Here is a 17953-nt window from a genome sequence, read left to right on the forward strand (position 1 = left end):
ACATATCAACATATTTAGAATAAAGGTTTGTATATATGTTCTATGAGTACGCTTTGTGAAAAACATGAGAAATTTATTCAACATTTATCTTTTGAATGTTCTAATGTTTTGCATATTTGGAGGTGGGTTCGACAGATTTTTCTTACTTCTCATTTCTTTAATAAGGATGATCTTTATTCTTTTATTAAGAGTGATGGTGGTCATTTGGTTAAATTGATTAAGCTTGTTGTGATAATTTTTTTTATTTGGATGATATGGCTTATGAGAAATTATGCTAGATTTCAGGATAAGATTGAGGTTTTTATGACTATTTCAATAATTAAATATTTAACTTATCTAGTGAGAAATTCCTCTAAAGCTTCAATGAAGATTGATATATTAGATTTCAACGTGATTAAGTATTTTGGTATTAATACTCGTAGTGGTAAAGTTCTTCGTCCTCTTCTTATTAGATGAGAGTTTCCTTCACCAGACTGAGTTAAAATTAACACTAATGGGGCTGCTACGAGTATCCTGGTCTTACTACTTGTGGAGGTATTTTTCGTGGGAGTATGGAGAAGTTTATTGGTGCTTTCTCTATATTTCTTGAAGTTCAAAATGTTATGATTGCTGAATTTTATGGAGTTATACATGCTATGGAGGAAGCTTAAAAGATGGAACTTACTAATGTCTGACTTAAATGTGATTATGCCTGGATTCGTGCTGTGTAATTACTATGGAAAAATCAAGTTTAGAATTACTCATATTTTTCAGGAAGGGAATGTGTGTGTGCTGATAAGTTGACTAATTTAAAATTTATTCCTAGAGAATCATTTCATTGGTATAATAAGTTTCCATCTAGTTTGTTTTTAAAATTCTTTATGAATAGGTATAGTCTACCTATGTATCGTTTTTGTTAACATATTGATTTTAGTCTAGTCCCCTCATATTTTTTGTATTTTTTATAATAATAATATTTTTTCATGTGATGACAAATAATTGTTGTTACTTGAGGTGTCAGTTTAACTAAAATATCAAGATGCATAATGATGCCTAAACTGAAAGTTTTTATATAGAAAAGATCCTTATTAGTTCAAGATGTATACTTATGATATTTTTATTATATTTGGATAACATGTTCCAAAAGAGCAATATTTTAATAATTCGTTTGAAGGTGTGGAGGTGCAAAAGTAATTGTAGGTGTATTGCAGCCTAATATTGTCGACTGCTCAGAAGTGAAAATGGGCCTAACCTGGGCCTAAACGAGACGGCGTCGTTCGACTGCAATGGTTCATCTTAGGCCTCAATTCGCCATGGTAACGTAAGATGGTTGCGATATCAAGACTTCTCCGCGTTACTTCAAAACCTCGTCTTCAACGCAGCTCCATCCACCACCTCCACCACTACCATGGACAACAACAACCGCCGCCGCCGCTCCCTGCCACGTTCTACCTCTCCCGCCTCTGCACAAACCTGGAAAGTCTGCAGAAGCTACACGCGTCCTTGGTGGTCCAAGGCCTCAGCCGCGAGCTCCTCCTCTCGACGAAGCTCCTCAGTCTCTACGGCTCCTTCGGCGTCCTCCACCGTGCCCGCACACTCTTCGACCTCCTCCCGTCCCGCGACCTCTACTCCTTCAAAGTCATGATTCGCACCTACTTCCTCAACGATCACCACTCCAGCGTCGTTTCGGTCTACCGCCTGATGCGCCTCTCCCTCCACCCCACCCCTCACGACCACGTCCTCTTCTCCGTCGTCCTCAAATCCTGCGCCGAAACACGCGACCTCCTCCAGGCCGCACTCACACACTGCCACCTCACCAAGTCCCTCCCTCCCGACAGCTTTCTCCTCACCTCCCTCGTCGATGCCTACGCTAAGTGCGGCCAACTTCCTCACGCGCGACGCGCCTTCGAAGAAATACCCCACCGCGACGTCGTTTCCTGGACCTCAATGATCGTCGCCTACGTGCAAAACGAATGCGCTCGTGAGGGCTTAACCTTGTTCAACAGAATGCAAGAAGCCTTCGTCCACGGGAATGAGTTTACAATGGGGAGCGTGGTCAGCGCCTGCACCAGCCTAGGGTGGTTGCACCAGGGAAAGTGGGTTCATGGGTTTGTTATCAAAAACGGAATTTCGGTTAATTCTTTCTTGACCACCTCGCTTTTGAATTTTTATGTCAAATGTGGGAGCGTTGGGGACGCACGTGCGGTGTTTGATGAGAGTATCTCTTCTTCCTATCATCATCAGGATCTTGTTTCATGGACGGCTATGATCGTAGGGTATACTCAGAGAGGTTATCCTGGCTTAGCGATAGAGTTGTTCAAGAACGAGAAATGGGCTGGGCTTTTACCCAATTCTGTCACCATTTCAAGTTTGTTATCTGCGTGTGGGCAATTATGTAATTCTGTTATGGGGAAATTACTTCACTGTTTTGTAGTTAAGTGTGGATTGGAGGATCCTCCTGTAAGGAATGCTCTTGTTGATATGTATGCGAAATGTGGCCTTGTTTTGGATGCCCGTAACGTGTTTGAATCAATTGACAAGGATGTTGTGTCTTGGAACTCTATTATTTCTGGTTGTGCGCAGAGTGGTGAAGAGTGTGAGGCTCTGGAGCTCTTTAAGAGGATGAGATTGGAGTTGTTCTCGCCGGATGCAGTTACTGTGGTCGGTGTTCTCTCTGCGTGTGCTTCCCTTGGCGCGCTTCAGTTTGGTTGCTCTGTTCACGCCTTGTCGTTGAAGGATGGCCTGGTGTTGTCCAGCATCTACGTTGGCACTGCTTTGCTGAATTTCTACGCAAAATGTGGGGATGCGAAGGCGGCGAGGATGGTGTTTGATTCGATGGGGGAAAAGAATGTGGTGACGTGGGGCGCAATGATTAGTGGCTATGGGATGCATGGGGATGGAAATGGATCTCTTGTGCTGTTTAGGGATATGTTGAAGGAGGAACTTGAGCCGAATGAAGCGGTGTTTACAACTATATTAGCTGCTTGCAGTCATTCGGGAATGGTTGGAGAAGGGTCCAGGTTGTTTAATTTGATGTGTGGGGAGTTCAATTTTGTTCCTTCCATGAAGCACTATGCGTGTATGGTTGATATGTTGGCGCGCGCTGGGAACCTTGAAGAGGCGTTTCATTTTATTGAGAGAATGCCTGTTGAACCTAGTGTTAGTGTGTTTGGAGCTTTTCTCCATGGTTGTGGGCTTCATTCTAGGTTTGAGATGGGGGAAGCGGCTATTAAGAGAATGTTGGAGTTGCACCCTGATGAAGCTTCTTACTACGTGCTTGTGTCAAATCTGTGTGCTTCAGATGGGAGATGGGGCATGGTTAAGCAAGTGAGGGAGATGATAAAACAAAGAGGCTTAAACAAGGTCCCTGGCTGTAGTTCAGTGGAGATGGATCTCAACAATGACACTTATGCCAAAGTGGCAGTACTTTCTTAACCAGTCTTGTTCATTTTGTGTGGTGATAAAGCAGAACTACTTGATTCAATAAAACCTAAACTCTATGAACTTTATTCTTGGAAGATTGGAGATAACCATTGGATATGAGAATCAAGGAGCTTAGGTGCTTGGTAGATGTAATGGATCCGATTTCGGTGAATTGAAGTGAAAGTTAAATATTGTCTAGAGATGCAATGAAACTCACTGGTATCACCATTACACACACACAAGACATGTTGAGGATGACCTTATGAGGTATGTAGCGGAGGAAAATATTGTCTTGTCATTTCCTTGCTGCTGCAGTGTAGTGGATAATGTTATCAGTACTCTGCAGTGGTAAAATGGATAGGTTGGATTGTGAATGATCTGCAAAGAAAGTTTGATGATTCGGGAGAAATAATATGGTGCGAATAGTGCGGACTCCTCGGAAGGAATGTTTAAGGCATGCTACAGTTAAAATATGAAGATGAAAACAATGAAGACCAAAGAAGTCATCGACAGTGGAAAATACTGATAAAATAATATGTAACGGGGCAGGAAGTTAGAAGACTAATGATTGGGAGTTGCGAATAGTAAGAATCTTAATTGATAAATTAGCTTGTACAATGTTACAAGTTGTTGTAATTTAATTTTGCTATTCAAACTAGTAAAAACATTACACATTCGTCACTCAATGATTTTTAGAATGTAATAGGTGGTTGTAACTTATAAACGACATATTTCACTTCCTTATATATTTTTAATAGGTATTGTCATATCTGGGAGGGATTGGGAGAATATAAATAGAGGGAGAGGATATTACATAATCCTACCTCTTGATTCGATGATCCTGGATTTGCCTAAACATAGTGCATCCAAATCAGATGCATTATGCAAAGAAATATATGAGGACATTATGACAAATAATTTATCGACCAACCTAATACTAACATGCCAGAAGTATGCGACAATTTCTCCAAAAGATAACAAAATATCATTAAAACGTTCAATTTCCCAGTCACCAAACAACTGAAGCCCAATGATGCAATGAGGAACCAAAGCCTAATTTTATTCAATATATCTCCCTTGAAATGAACAAATAATCCAAGAAATCCAACCAAATAGCTTCCACGATCAATTACATATACATACAAGGGAACTTGTACTCTTTCCAAAAGTACAGAACATAAAAGGAATGCTTCCATACACATTTCAAACTAATATAAGCCATCTTCCTGTTAACAACGACAATAAGGGCGAGACAAATAATGAAGAAACTGCAGTAAACTTCTTTATCCACTAATGAGAAGTACATGAATCTCACGGTCTGTTATACACATACTTTGTTCTGGGATCCACAATGAGACCCGTCCCTCCATTTACCTCCAAATCATGCCTACATGAATAAAAGTATGAAACAAATTAGTGCCAGCCTATGATCTAAACTACATTTACTACAAGGAAATAGATATACATCAAGAAAAAAAATTGCAACTCAAATAGGGAAAAAGAATCCTGTGAGGATATACTTGGTAGCATACGGTATCATTCATAACATGCTAGAATGCTTCAATTCTAAATACTTTTAGAAGCCATATATTGAAAATGGTACATTTTACAAAATAACAATATGAAAGAAAGAGTATAGATGCTCCACGCCAAAACTAAAAACTCAACTGGAACACAAAATCTGGGATGGTTAACTGTTCACGAGGTACATATCTGAACAGCTGCAGAAGTCGATCAACATATACCACTTTCTTCCAAACCTGAAAGTTATATTTTAGTAACACAAATATACACACACATAAGGTCATAAAATATGTTTAGGTTCCACTACTTTACCACATTGTCCACAAACAACTCAAGCCCAAATACAGCTGCTTTTAGTCCGAAAGTTGGGTGAAGGACATATATTGCCTACACACATCAGAATAAGAAATCAGAGCACTTCTAGGACAGCATAAATAGTTCGTGAGAGAACCAAATCAAACAAAAGAGAGAAGAAAGTAAACCATGCTTACATGCAGGTTGCGCTGGTGCTTCCGACCAAGTATTTGTTGCAATCTTCTCATCCAACCCAGGTCTGGCTGTCTAATTATATCAAAACAGAGGGGGGAAAGTAAAACTCAACTGCCAACTAAACCAAAAAGAAAGGGTATTGCACAGCAATCAGGAGCAACCAATAACGACACTTTTACAATTCACAAAGAAACGAGCTTATGTTTAAGCCACCTTCAAAATTTACTATCTTAAAGTCAAGTATGCTTCACTCCAGTAGCACAACCTCAATTCATTTTAAAACAATTTATCAAAAAACACCTTTGTCTCTCTTAAGTGATGCTTCATAAAAGCCTATCACTCAAAAAGGAATATCTTCCCTCAGCAAGCAATGCATTTTAACAGCTATAACATCCTCAACAAAGTAGTATATACTTAAGTCACATTGAATCAAACCTAAGGGTTGCTCAAATTTAACAACAAAGGTACAAACTACAAGTGGTTAAGTGGCTTCATGATGCGGACAAAGCCAATGGCCAAGCAGGTGTTTCCCGCAAATATGCACTGCCAATACAATGTGAATAGTTTGGTAACCAAACTACTATTGCAGATGGATAAAACAAAACCGTTCAAACAAATTTTCTACATCTCGACTGCTGAATTTTCAGTTTTCCCTTTTTCATAGTTGAATAAAAGGAGTGGATTACCAATTAACAAAAACTATGTATACAAAACTATATCAATTAATTTGAAAAGTAAAACACATAATTCAAAAAATAATTGAGTTAGCAATGAAAGTATAATTAGTTCATTCCACTTGAACGTTCCTAAAACATTTATCAATGATTAGCTTATAGCAAACCTATATTTCATAGAAAAATAACAAACCAATGAGTAAATCCTAGAATTCAAACATTAAACACTTACATCTGCAAAGATGCAGCAGAGTGGAAGTACACAACGGAAAAAGGCTTCTGTATTAAAGGCTCAAACTCCTGAAATTTAACACCAAGGAAAACAAAGGGGAGAAAGATTGAGATTAGAACTTACGAAAATAAATCTGTTTTGACTTCAATAGAAGTATGCATTGCCAAAAAAATTACAATGGCCAAAATAAAGCTTGCCACGGGAAAAAAATGTCCAGTGGCAAGGTATAGCCAAACTAACCTTTACCACATGGAGCACAAACCGCTCCAGATCAAGACACCTGAGTAAGAAGTGGGCCCCTACAACAACCATGACAGGATGGCCCTCACTGTCTACCCCTCCACGATAGCTGAAAAACAAATATAGCTCAGACATGAATCACAAATATCAAATAAACCCTTGAAAGATTCATATGAGCACATAGATGAACCATTCACATTGAATATCTGAGTAACAATGTAAGGAATTTCCAAACACAACTCCATTGTGATTTCAATTACTATTGAATCATGTTGGAAGTAGAACCATATTAATGTTCCAATTTCCTATGTCCCACCTGACCTTGACTTGTGTGTAGGCAGATTCAGGCCCTATGGTCCCTACCCATGATATGATTTGTTAACAGCTATTGCGGCTCTCCACTTTCCAAAGTTTTTGGGCATCCCCTACCTTTTGCGGGCACCTCCAACTTGGTTTCATAGTCATCTTATCACAGAGGATGCGACAAGGGACCAAGCAACAAGAGTTGCCCTCACTACAATTATTGAACCTGCTTTGGTCATACTGAAGCATAATGTTGCACCGAAGTAAGGGAACAAAAGAAGACAACTAATGTTACCCAAGTCATTGAGCTTGCCCCACATGCATACATTACTATTTCCTCCAGTTTTGGGCAACCCAACATCTTGCCCTGATGGTCACTGTTATAGCTCAATCTGGTACTCATGCAACCTTGGTTTCTCAGTCCTCCTCCTTGAGAGCTTGGATACTTGATTTTGATGTCTTCAATTATTTGAGTAGTAACCAATCTCTTTCCTCTCAATTATCTTTTTCTAATTCCCTACTTCATATTACTCTTTAAAATGACTCTCAAATTAAAGTTCGAGGCACCAATCAAACCCACCACTTACTAACCTTTCTTTAAATTTTGTTTTGTTTGTTTCTGGTTATTCATTGAATTTAATTCCCATAAGTAAGCTCACCTGTTCACTTAATTTTTATTTTTTTTGTTATTAATTTTGATCTTGCCTAGGATCAATGTATCAAACAAACTCTTGGTGTAGGACATGAGTGTGGGGGATTGCCTTAGTTTTCACTACCAATTGCATGTGTCTCCACCACCTCTCTAACCTAATTTGTATGTAGGCCCATTGATAGTCCTAAAGACCCAAATCAAAAGTTAATGATTGATAACATTGAGTAATTCATAGATGCTGAGAGATATAGGAGATTGGAAGAATCTCATTTACCTTATAATCACAAGACTTGATCTTTCTTTGGTAGATGGAGTGGTTAGTCAATTCATGCAGGACTCTCACATTGACTACTAGAATGTTGTCATACGCATTCTTAAGTTGTATTGTGTTAGGTAACCCTTCACATTGCCTCCAATCCAGTGTTTAATGAAAAGACTAAACATATAGATATCAAATTTCATTTTGTTTGAGAGAAGTTTTTGTCCAAAAATACTTGTACCAAATTTATCAACTCTAGTTATTAATTTGCAGATATTTTAACGAAATCCAATTTATGTTTCAAGCTTGGTGCATACAATTTATAACCTTAAGCTTGAGGGGGCCGTCAAAGTTGATTATTAACTTTTGTACAACTTCTAAAAAAAAAATTGTTGTATCTAGAGGGTCATAGTACTCCTTTTCACTTAATTATAGAGTTTTCTCCAAAACATTAACTAGTAACTTTCTATTTCTCTTTTACTTCCTCTTTGGATTTCTATAGCTGAAGCCACAACTAATCCCAGTTGGTGGCAGATGATGCTGGATGAAATGGTTGCTTTACAGGTGAATGGCTCCTAAGAGTCGTCTCATTTACACCCCAGAGATACTGAATGCTATGAAGGTTGGACCAAACACCAACATTGATTGGTTCAAAGTTCGGTAGGTGATTAATGGTTATACTCATATTTTTAGCCACAACTACGGGGACAACTTTTCCCTATTGCCAAGCATATTTCTGTATCTATTTCTTGCAATGCCTACCATTTCCCATTTGCTCTTCAATATTCACTAACTAAACATTAATAACACTTTCTCACATGGAGAGTTGTACAAAGAGGTTTACATGGAGCAGCCTCCAAATCTCACCTTGTATGCCTTTTGACACTCTCTGCATGGCTTAAAACAGTCTCCTCATGCCTAGTTTGGTAAATTTAGCTTTACCTTACTCTGATTTGCTATGGTCATGATGGGATTGCACCCCTAGTCCTTCCAAAAGAAAGACGTAGGCAATGCCACGATTGTTTATTACATTGACTTTGATTGGGTATGATCACCATTAGATAGGAGATCTACTTTTGGCTATTGTGTTCTTCTCAAGGGGATTTTGTTCTCATTGAGAAAAGCAAGAAGCAAAGTACAGTTGCTAGATCCATTTTCAAAGCTAAATACCATGTCATGGCAACAACTACATGTGAAATTACATGGGCTTAAGAACTTCCCCAACAATTACAATTTGGAGATATTCATGGCATGAAACTTATTTGTGACAATCAAGTTGCCCTTCACATTGCATCATATCGAGTCTTCTATGAGTGAACTAAAAACAAAGATAGATTGTAATGTTGTTATATAAAGTGTTCAGGAAAATCACCACCAACTTTGTTAGCTCCAATGACCAATTGACAGATATTTTCATAAAATCGCTCAAGGGATTTCAAATAGATTGTATTTGTAACAAACTAGGTGAATGAGGGGGATTATTAAAGATAAAATTATTGCATCATCATTATTCCTTATAAATAGAGAAATCTATGATATCATTACACAATTGCTTTAAATCTTCTTGAAAATCTTTATCCAGCAACATTTTTCTTTTCTTTTCTCCTCTTCAAAAGACTTGCTATCATTACAGAACATTCTGACTATTATATATTAATACATTTGATAGGGATTAACAAACACTGGGAATAATAATATTGAAAAACCTTTACAGCTGATATGAACCAAACAACATTGGAATCAGAAACAAAAGGAAAGTATTAATGAATCGAGACTACTAAATATGCAGCCCTTTACAAGCAGCCCATGTCTGCAGTTAGCAGTCCTCTAGTAGGAACCTTCCTAACATCCTTGCCCCAAAATTCTCCCCTTCTTCCAAATCCCTCCCCTCCTCTATTCCTTTTCCATCTTTCCAAAATGCTAGAATACACCTCCCAACAAAAAGACTGCCATCTGCCCATTGTGTTATTACACATCATGTTCTCCCCCAACCAAATCTTTCCTTGTTAGTTATTCCTTTATTGCCCTACTATTCTCCAGGTTACCATCTTGTCCCAATTACTCCCTTTTTCCTGACTCAAGTTACTTTTGGTCTATCAGCATTGCAATTAGTTGTTTGATGAAGGAGCCAAAAAGGATAAAAGAAATTTTATAACCTTGAAGTTAAATTAATCTACCAAAACATTGTCCGTAAGAATGAATCAGTCATCCAAACAAAAAGCACCACAAATAATATTATAACTCTCAGCATGCATGCAAAATAGATGATGTAATAGATGGATACTTACACAATTTTCATTTCTGCAATTTCAGAAAGATTTAAAGAATTTGCTTTAGACAAGTATCTAGAGTGTAGAGAATATTCTTCAGCGGCAGACAAAGTAGGTCCACCAAGGTTGCCATATCCTAGCAATTTAGCACAATTCCAGCCCTTTTGTGCTTCAGCAGTTTTCTCCCACTGCTCCATACGCCTTAGATCAGGGTCTTTAATCATGGACATGAAGGCAGGATCCAGAAATGAATCTAAATATGACGAATTCCTATTAAAGCCACATAAATCAAGAAAATTCTACCAGATGTTAGATTAGAAAATGGATTGTGTTCTATTTAATCAAATACATTGAAAACTCACAAGCAATTACAATTATGTACAATCAAACAAATTTAAATATATCAGAGATGTTAAAAAATATGGTGAAACATAGAAGACTTGAACAGTTGAACAGAAAATATTAACTATATTTTCTGCTTCAATAAATCAATATTGCATATAGTTGGATTGATGATGCTCATTCTAGTATTTTTATTTTTTTTCATAATCAAACAAAATATTTAAGTATTAAAAAAACTATAAAATGTGAAAAATATTACTGACCTGCTAACCAAGCCAACATCACTAACAGGAAGATCAATTGCAAATTCAGGTGGTCTAGAAACACTCCTTTTGGGCAAAGGCTTTATTCTGATTTTACGCTCGGCGATGATTGTTTCACCATTTTCATCCCCAACGTCAGCCGGAAGTTTAGTTAAAGCAACCTGCTCCTCATGTTTATCACGAGGAAAGTACAGTGGAAGCAACCTTCATGAATAATACAAAAGTATAAATAATTAATAAAGTCTATAAAGGCTGGCTGAAAAGAAACTCAAACCAAACTTATCTAACTATTGTAAGTGCAATTTTCTAAAAAAGATTGCATGTATAAACATCAAAACAAAAACAAACGCATAAAATACCTTTTATATATTTCAGTATCAGTTGTGCTCACGGTGCAAAAGACAACAGCTGTTACATTGTTTTTCTGCTTCACAAGAAATCGTCGCACAGTTCCTGAATGAAAGACATTAGCCTAAAGATTAATATATCATCCTTCAAGCATTTGCAAACAATTGTTAACATGACACAGAATCATACTCTATACTAGATGCATTCAGCGGGGATATGGTAAAATAACCTGACACCATAGGAAATTACACATTAAGGTATAATTATGATTAATTGAAAAGAAAGAAATGATGCACCGAGCATGGACTCTGTTTTCCTACTCATGCTGCAACTGTTACCCCATAATTAAACACCGATGAAAAGATAAATTAGAATACCAAATTCTGCAAACAGCAAGGAATTGATAGACAACTTGAAGAGAGCACATACTTTGGCATTCTATCTCCCCCCTCCCTTCCACCAATTTTTAATTTCCCTTACTATCAATTTAGCAACTTATTTCCTGTTTTTTGGCATTTGTGGCTTGAGAGAAAGAAAAACGAGGGTGTGTGAATGAATTTGCATGTCTTAACTACACAGTAAAGGTTCTTACTTATAACTAGAGCCATAAATACAGTGGATAATGCCAACAAAAGTATACGATGCCCCCAATTACAATATTTCCCATTACACAATATATTACATGATTACAAGATTCTTAGCAGTGCTTCATCTATTTTAAGTATGCATGAAATGAAACAACAATGATCATGTAATAATAATACCCAAAAGTAATTCCGCTCCCAACTTCCCATGAGGTTTCCTAATAAACACCGATGAAAAGATAAATTAGAATACCAAATTCTGCAAACAGCAAGGAATTGATAGACAACTTGAAGAGAGCACATACTTTGGCATTCTATCTCCCCCCTCCCTTCCACCAATTTTTAATTTCCCTTACTATCAATTTAGCAACTTATTTCCTGTTTTTTGGCATTTGTGGCTTGAGAGAAAGAAAAACGAGGGTGTGTGAATGAATTTGCATGTCTTAACTACACAGTAAAGGTTCTTACTTATAACTAGAGCCATAAATACAGTGGATAATGCCAACAAAAGTATACGATGCCCCCAATTACAATATTTCCCATTACACAATATATTACATGATTACAAGATTCTTGGCAGTGCTTCATCTATTTTAAGTATGCATGAAATGAAACAACAATGATCATGTAATAATAATACCCAAAAGTAATTCCGCTCCCAACTTCCCATGAGGTTTCCTAATAAACACCGATGAAAAGATAAATTAGAATACCAAATTCTGCAAACAGCAAGGAATTGATAGACAACTTGAAGAGAGCACATACTTTGGCATTCTATCTCCCCCCTCCCTTCCACCAATTTTTAATTTCCCTTACTATCAATTTAGCAACTTATTTCCTGTTTTTTGGCATTTGTGGCTTGAGAGAAAGAAAAACGAGGGTGTGTGAATGAATTTGCATGTCTTAACTACACAGTAAAGGTTCTTACTTATAACTAGAGCCATAAATACAGTGGATAATGCCAACAAAAGTATACGATGCCCCCAATTACAATATTTCCCATTACACAATATATTACATGATTACAAGATTCTTAGCAGTGCTTCATCTATTTTAAGTATGCATGAAATGAAACAACAATGATCATGTAATAATAATACCCAAAAGTAATTCCGCTCCCAACTTCCCATGAGGTTTCCTAATAAACACCGATGAAAAGATAAATTAGAATACCAAATTCTGCAAACAGCAAGGAATTGATAGACAACTTGAAGAGAGCACATACTTTGGCATTCTATCTCCCCCCTCCCTTCCACCAATTTTTAATTTCCCTTACTATCAATTTAGCAACTTATTTCCTGTTTTTTGGCATTTGTGGCTTGAGAGAAAGAAAAACGAGGGTGTGTGAATGAATTTGCATGTCTTAACTACACAGTAAAGGTTCTTACTTATAACTAGAGCCATAAATACAGTGGATAATGCCAACAAAAGTATACGATGCCCCCAATTACAATATTTCCCATTACACAATATATTACATGATTACAAGATTCTTGGCAGTGCTTCATCTATTTTAAGTATGCATGAAATGAAACAACAATGATCATGTAATAATAATACCCAAAAGTAATTCCGCTCCCAACTTCCCATGAGGTTTCCTAATAAACACCGATGAAAAGATAAATTAGAATACCAAATTCTGCAAACAGCAAGGAATTGATAGACAACTTGAAGAGAGCACATACTTTGGCATTCTATCTCCCCCCTCCCTTCCACCAATTTTTAATTTCCCTTACTATCAATTTAGCAACTTATTTCCTGTTTTTTGGCATTTGTGGCTTGAGAGAAAGAAAAACGAGGGTGTGTGAATGAATTTGCATGTCTTAACTACACAGTAAAGGTTCTTACTTATAACTAGAGCCATAAATACAGTGGATAATGCCAACAAAAGTATACGATGCCCCCAATTACAATATTTCCCATTACACAATATATTACATGATTACAAGATTCTTAGCAGTGCTTCATCTATTTTAAGTATGCATGAAATGAAACAACAATGATCATGTAATAATAATACCCAAAAGTAATTCCGCTCCCAACTTCCCATGAGGTTTCCTAATAAATCAAGCATTAGCACACAACATCAAAAGAAATAAATTGGAAAAGTAAAATCCTGTCCACATAAAATCTCACTTATAGCTACATGTGCAGCTGGTTCTCGGGGATAGTTCTTTGCCTCCGTATAAATACAACCCATAGCAATGCTACATAAATACAAGCCAAAAAAAAGAAAGTAAGTCGTAGAATTTTGAATAACATGACATCATGAAAACAATAAATGTTGTACAAAAATAAACAATATAACATTTGAGGGAGGGGGAACCTTCGAAGTCCATTTTCAACCAGAAGCTCCAAGCAAGAACGATAGCAATGACTTAAAGCATTCTCTGCAGCATTATGGTACTTAATAGCATACTTTGGGCCAACAGTGTGGATAATTTTCCTGCAGGTAATTTATCAAAGAATAAAACATGCTATACAAATAATACAAATTTTAGACAAGAGATTACAAATAAAGTTGGGTCAGAAACAAGGGGGTATAAAGTAGAATGCATCAACATAATTTCTGGAGTAGGACATGATTAACAGTTCTCAGATTTTACCAAACAGTATATCTAAGATCCAAATCAAGATGAAAAGACACCTTGAACAAGCAAAAAATATGGGCTTGGGGTCATACAAACCTGGCAGGAAGGTCATATGCCTTGGTAACTTTAGCCATCCCTGTTCGGCATCCACCCTGTACACAATACAGATGTATTAGTTGATATTCCCAAGCATCATTAATGAAAGCTTCTTCCAATGATGACAATATTCTAGAGCTGCTTCTTACAAGTTTAAGAAATATTAAACCACAAAAATGTAAAAAGACAACTAAAAACATAATAGTAAATAAATGTGTAATTCAAGTCCCTAGGTCACATAACATTCAACTTCAACATAGAGCACATTATATATTTTTGGTAAATAAATATACCAAAGTCGCACATTCTTCTGCAAGAACAGGTCCAGCTGCATCATGCAATCCAGGGCTGCTGTGTGCTTCATCCATATTCTGTTTATGACAAGAAATAAGATATCAGTAGCTCCATTTCATTTATCAGTGTTCAGTTCTAACTTCTAACCAGTGTTGTCAAAAGTGGATTGCAAAAAATCACAAAAAGGTGAAAATCTAGTGTCACAGGCAAATAGCCGTAGCTGCTCGGCGCTGAAATGTAATATATAGACATAACAATTAAATATTTAAAAAATTAAATGTGACTCTGTAATCTTGTTCAGAAGCAAGGAATGGAATGTGGATAATAAAAAGACTAAAGTGGGGAAAATAAGAGGCATCTGCAGGCCTATTGGGTGTTTCTATAGTTCAAAATTGCAGGCCAATGATAAAATAAAAGGCACATGACAATTTGACTTATAGCTTAGCAACTCACGTGAACATATATGCATGTGAATTTTAAAACAACATGCAAGCTCAAACCCATAACTCCAAATACGACCTGAACCAAATCCACAGCTCACTAGCTTCTCTTGTTCCTAAACCACGGAACCCTTATTGCGACCTTCTCTCCGCCATCCATTTGCTGGATTCACCTTCACTGGAAACCCCTGACTCAGTACCCATTCGTGGAGTTCACAACGTGACAGCATCACAAATGTGTTTCTCCAAAACCCACTACACGATCATGTTATAGCACCCCAGTGCCCACTATTTGACAACACTGCTTCTAACTTGCTTAACAGTATCATTAAATTATGAATACTGATATACTCTCCTAATCCTAATAACTCTTTTATTTCTGATACCAGATAAAAGAAAACATTAAATATATAGTAGATTCCTTTCACGCCTTGAGAACACAAAATGCAATCAATACTTCTTTTTATTTAGTTATCAGGAAGGATGTTCTTTGGGAAGAGCAGGATGAAGAATTATTATCATATGTAGGTACATTCTGAGAGGCAGGATAAAATATTCAAAACTACAAGACTGTGGAAAAGACTCTGTACAACTAGTAAAAAAATGAATAATGAAAACATGAAAGAATTACAGAACGAAATCCGAAAGAATGTATATTGCTCCTCGGAATAAAAGGTGCCCAAAGAGAGAAATAAATGCACTATCCAGGACTTTTGAGATCCAGGCCTCTCCCCCAAATCAGTTACAACTCCAAAACTAATTGGTTCCCTTCTAACCTCTCATTTTTATAACTCTTCTACTGTTTCTAACAACCCTGGCTTTACACATAAGTGGTCTGAGAAAAAGAAAAAAATTGGACATTTGTCAAAAATCATCATGATTTTTTATTGCCTAATATCTGAATAAATTTATACAGACAAAATTACAAGTGTTCAATTTGATTTTATCAGCGATATAATCTTAGCTGACCTACAGTGTTTTTTTATTTTAAAACCTTAAAAATATGTCAGAATTTCAACACAGACTTTTAAATTACAACAGAAAGTAAGTGGCTCAATACCAAGATATTATGCAACAACAATCGAAGTCTTTTCCCACTAGATAGGATCAGACAAACCAAAAGATGCCACAGTGTTCTATCATAAATTAAATCATTGACCTGTCCGTTTAGATGTAAGACCTTTCTATGATTCCCATGTATGTGCTTCCAGCGACTTATCCATCTTGACTGGTTGTCTGTTAGCACTGAAAGGGAGACGAGGCTGAAGTGTGTATGGGGGATATTGGTTCGATGGGGGAATTGTGATTCGGTTGAGGGTATTTGTAGGTGGTGGGAACTTTGCTAGCGTGAGAGAATTTAAGCGGGAATGTTTTTGGTGATGTGCTTACGTAATTTATGGGTGGGGGAAAATTGAAGGGGAAAGGAGAAAAGAATAAGAGATGGAAAAATTAAATTATTTAAAAAAACTTTTGAAAAGCTAAAATATGAAAGAAGGAGAATTTTGTGATGTAAACGACACAATTTTATAATAAAATTCTTGTAGTTATTGCACTAACTAGAACAGTTATACTGATTGCACAGTTATAATAACTAAAATACAGAGTTTTAATTTCTCTCAACAGTTTGAGTGATAACTTTCAGCAAGTAGGAAAATTTTATAATTATATAAGAAAATTCTTATATCCAGACTTCACAATTCCAAGAAAATGAGTGAGTTCTATAACGAGGTTCCATATATCACAGTGACAAAATAGAAAACACCAACTTACAAAAGTTATACAAATGAAGGAAACCTTGAACAACACAACAATACTAACAAAGCCATATAGTCTCACCTCATTTGTTGAATTCACCACCGCATCCACTTCAAGATTCCAGGGATTCCCCCTCCACAAATATATCTTTGAATTGACTTCACGGTCAACAGGAAATTTTGACACCGACTCACTGCCATCACCGCTGTCTGCTCCCAAGGGCAATGCTAGAGGATCAGGAAAATGTGAACTAGAAAATGAAGTTGACTGATCAGCTTCATTCCATCGCGGAACTTGATCTAATGCGACAACAGAGTCCCCACTGTCAGTAGGCAATCCACCCCGCGGTGTGGCAGAGGTAGCCACAGGCATATACATTTCAGGGACTACGGTCTACAGCACCAATCCCTCTGTTGAGCTTTCACAATCACTAAGCTACATAAATCAACAAGGCAGACATTCAAAATTCAGCTGTCATGAATAACCTTATCTGATATAAACTACAACTACTGATACTAATAACCAGAAATATGATCAAGAGATTGTATTAGCAACACAATCACCAACCAGAAGTTTCATTCCAAACATTAAACCACAAAAAATATTCCAGGTTAAATTTTAAAGCCTAACCAAATCTTGAATCATCACCTCGCAGATTACCCGAATTGTAAAGTACCACAGAAACGAAAATTAGTTATAATCAGAACCCTAATTTGGAATTTAAGGAGAGAGAAGAAAGTGAACCGTGAAATTGACGAGGAGAATCTGCAGCTGGGATTATGGAGTGCCAAAAAAGAGTCCCCCGAAACTTAAATTTGTTCGGGACAAATGAGAAATCCAAGGATTATGATTGGTGGTGGGTTTACAAATGCAAAAGGAAAATAAAAGTAAGAAGTAATGTTTGATTTGTCTGTTTGTGACACTTTGCGTCTCGGTAATTGAGATCTAGGTGAAGCTGACGCAAAACTGAGAATGAATTCAGTTAAATTTGTGAAAATACTCAGTCAGAGAGAAGAAGGAGGATTAATAATATTTCAGTTATTCATCCTCCTTTTCTTTCTGCTGAGTTTTTCTTTCTTTCGTTTTCAAATTTCAGAAAATAACAACAGTTCCTGTCTCAGCAATCTAAAGAGAATAAGAATGAAAAAAATAAATAAAGAAATAATAAAAATATTAAATAAACAGTTCATGTTTA

General features: G+C 36.7%; 2 protein-coding genes across 2 annotated transcripts; one reads left to right on the forward strand and one right to left on the reverse strand.

Annotated features, from left to right (window-relative positions):
- Positions 1–1305: 1305 nt before the first annotated feature.
- LOC137811514 (pentatricopeptide repeat-containing protein At2g03380, mitochondrial) lies at positions 1306–4105 on the forward strand. Its single transcript, XM_068613300.2, has one exon. It carries the CDS (start codon positions 1306–1308, stop codon positions 3412–3414), a length of 2109 nt encoding a protein of 702 aa, XP_068469401.1. The 3' UTR covers positions 3415–4105.
- A 331-nt stretch (positions 4106–4436) lies between these two features.
- Positions 4437–17871, reverse strand: LOC137811515 (uncharacterized). The gene is made up of 15 exons (XM_068613301.1): positions 17503–17871; positions 16840–17193; positions 14563–14640; positions 14270–14325; positions 13909–14028; positions 13719–13789; positions 11010–11103; positions 10651–10854; positions 10064–10315; positions 6562–6670; positions 6322–6389; positions 5418–5487; positions 5239–5313; positions 5071–5162; positions 4437–4789 (listed from the first exon to the last, which is right to left on the reverse strand). The coding sequence occupies exons 2-15, from the start codon at positions 17134–17136 to the stop codon at positions 4714–4716; spliced, it is 1662 nt and encodes a 553-aa protein (XP_068469402.1). The 5' UTR covers positions 17137–17193; positions 17503–17871; the 3' UTR covers positions 4437–4713.
- Between the last annotated feature and the right edge of the window lie 82 nt (positions 17872–17953).

Source organism: Phaseolus vulgaris, chromosome 2 (assembly GCF_051622355.1).
Source record: "Phaseolus vulgaris cultivar YP4 chromosome 2, ASM5162235v1, whole genome shotgun sequence".
NCBI classification, from domain to species: Eukaryota; Viridiplantae; Streptophyta; class Magnoliopsida; order Fabales; family Fabaceae; genus Phaseolus; species Phaseolus vulgaris.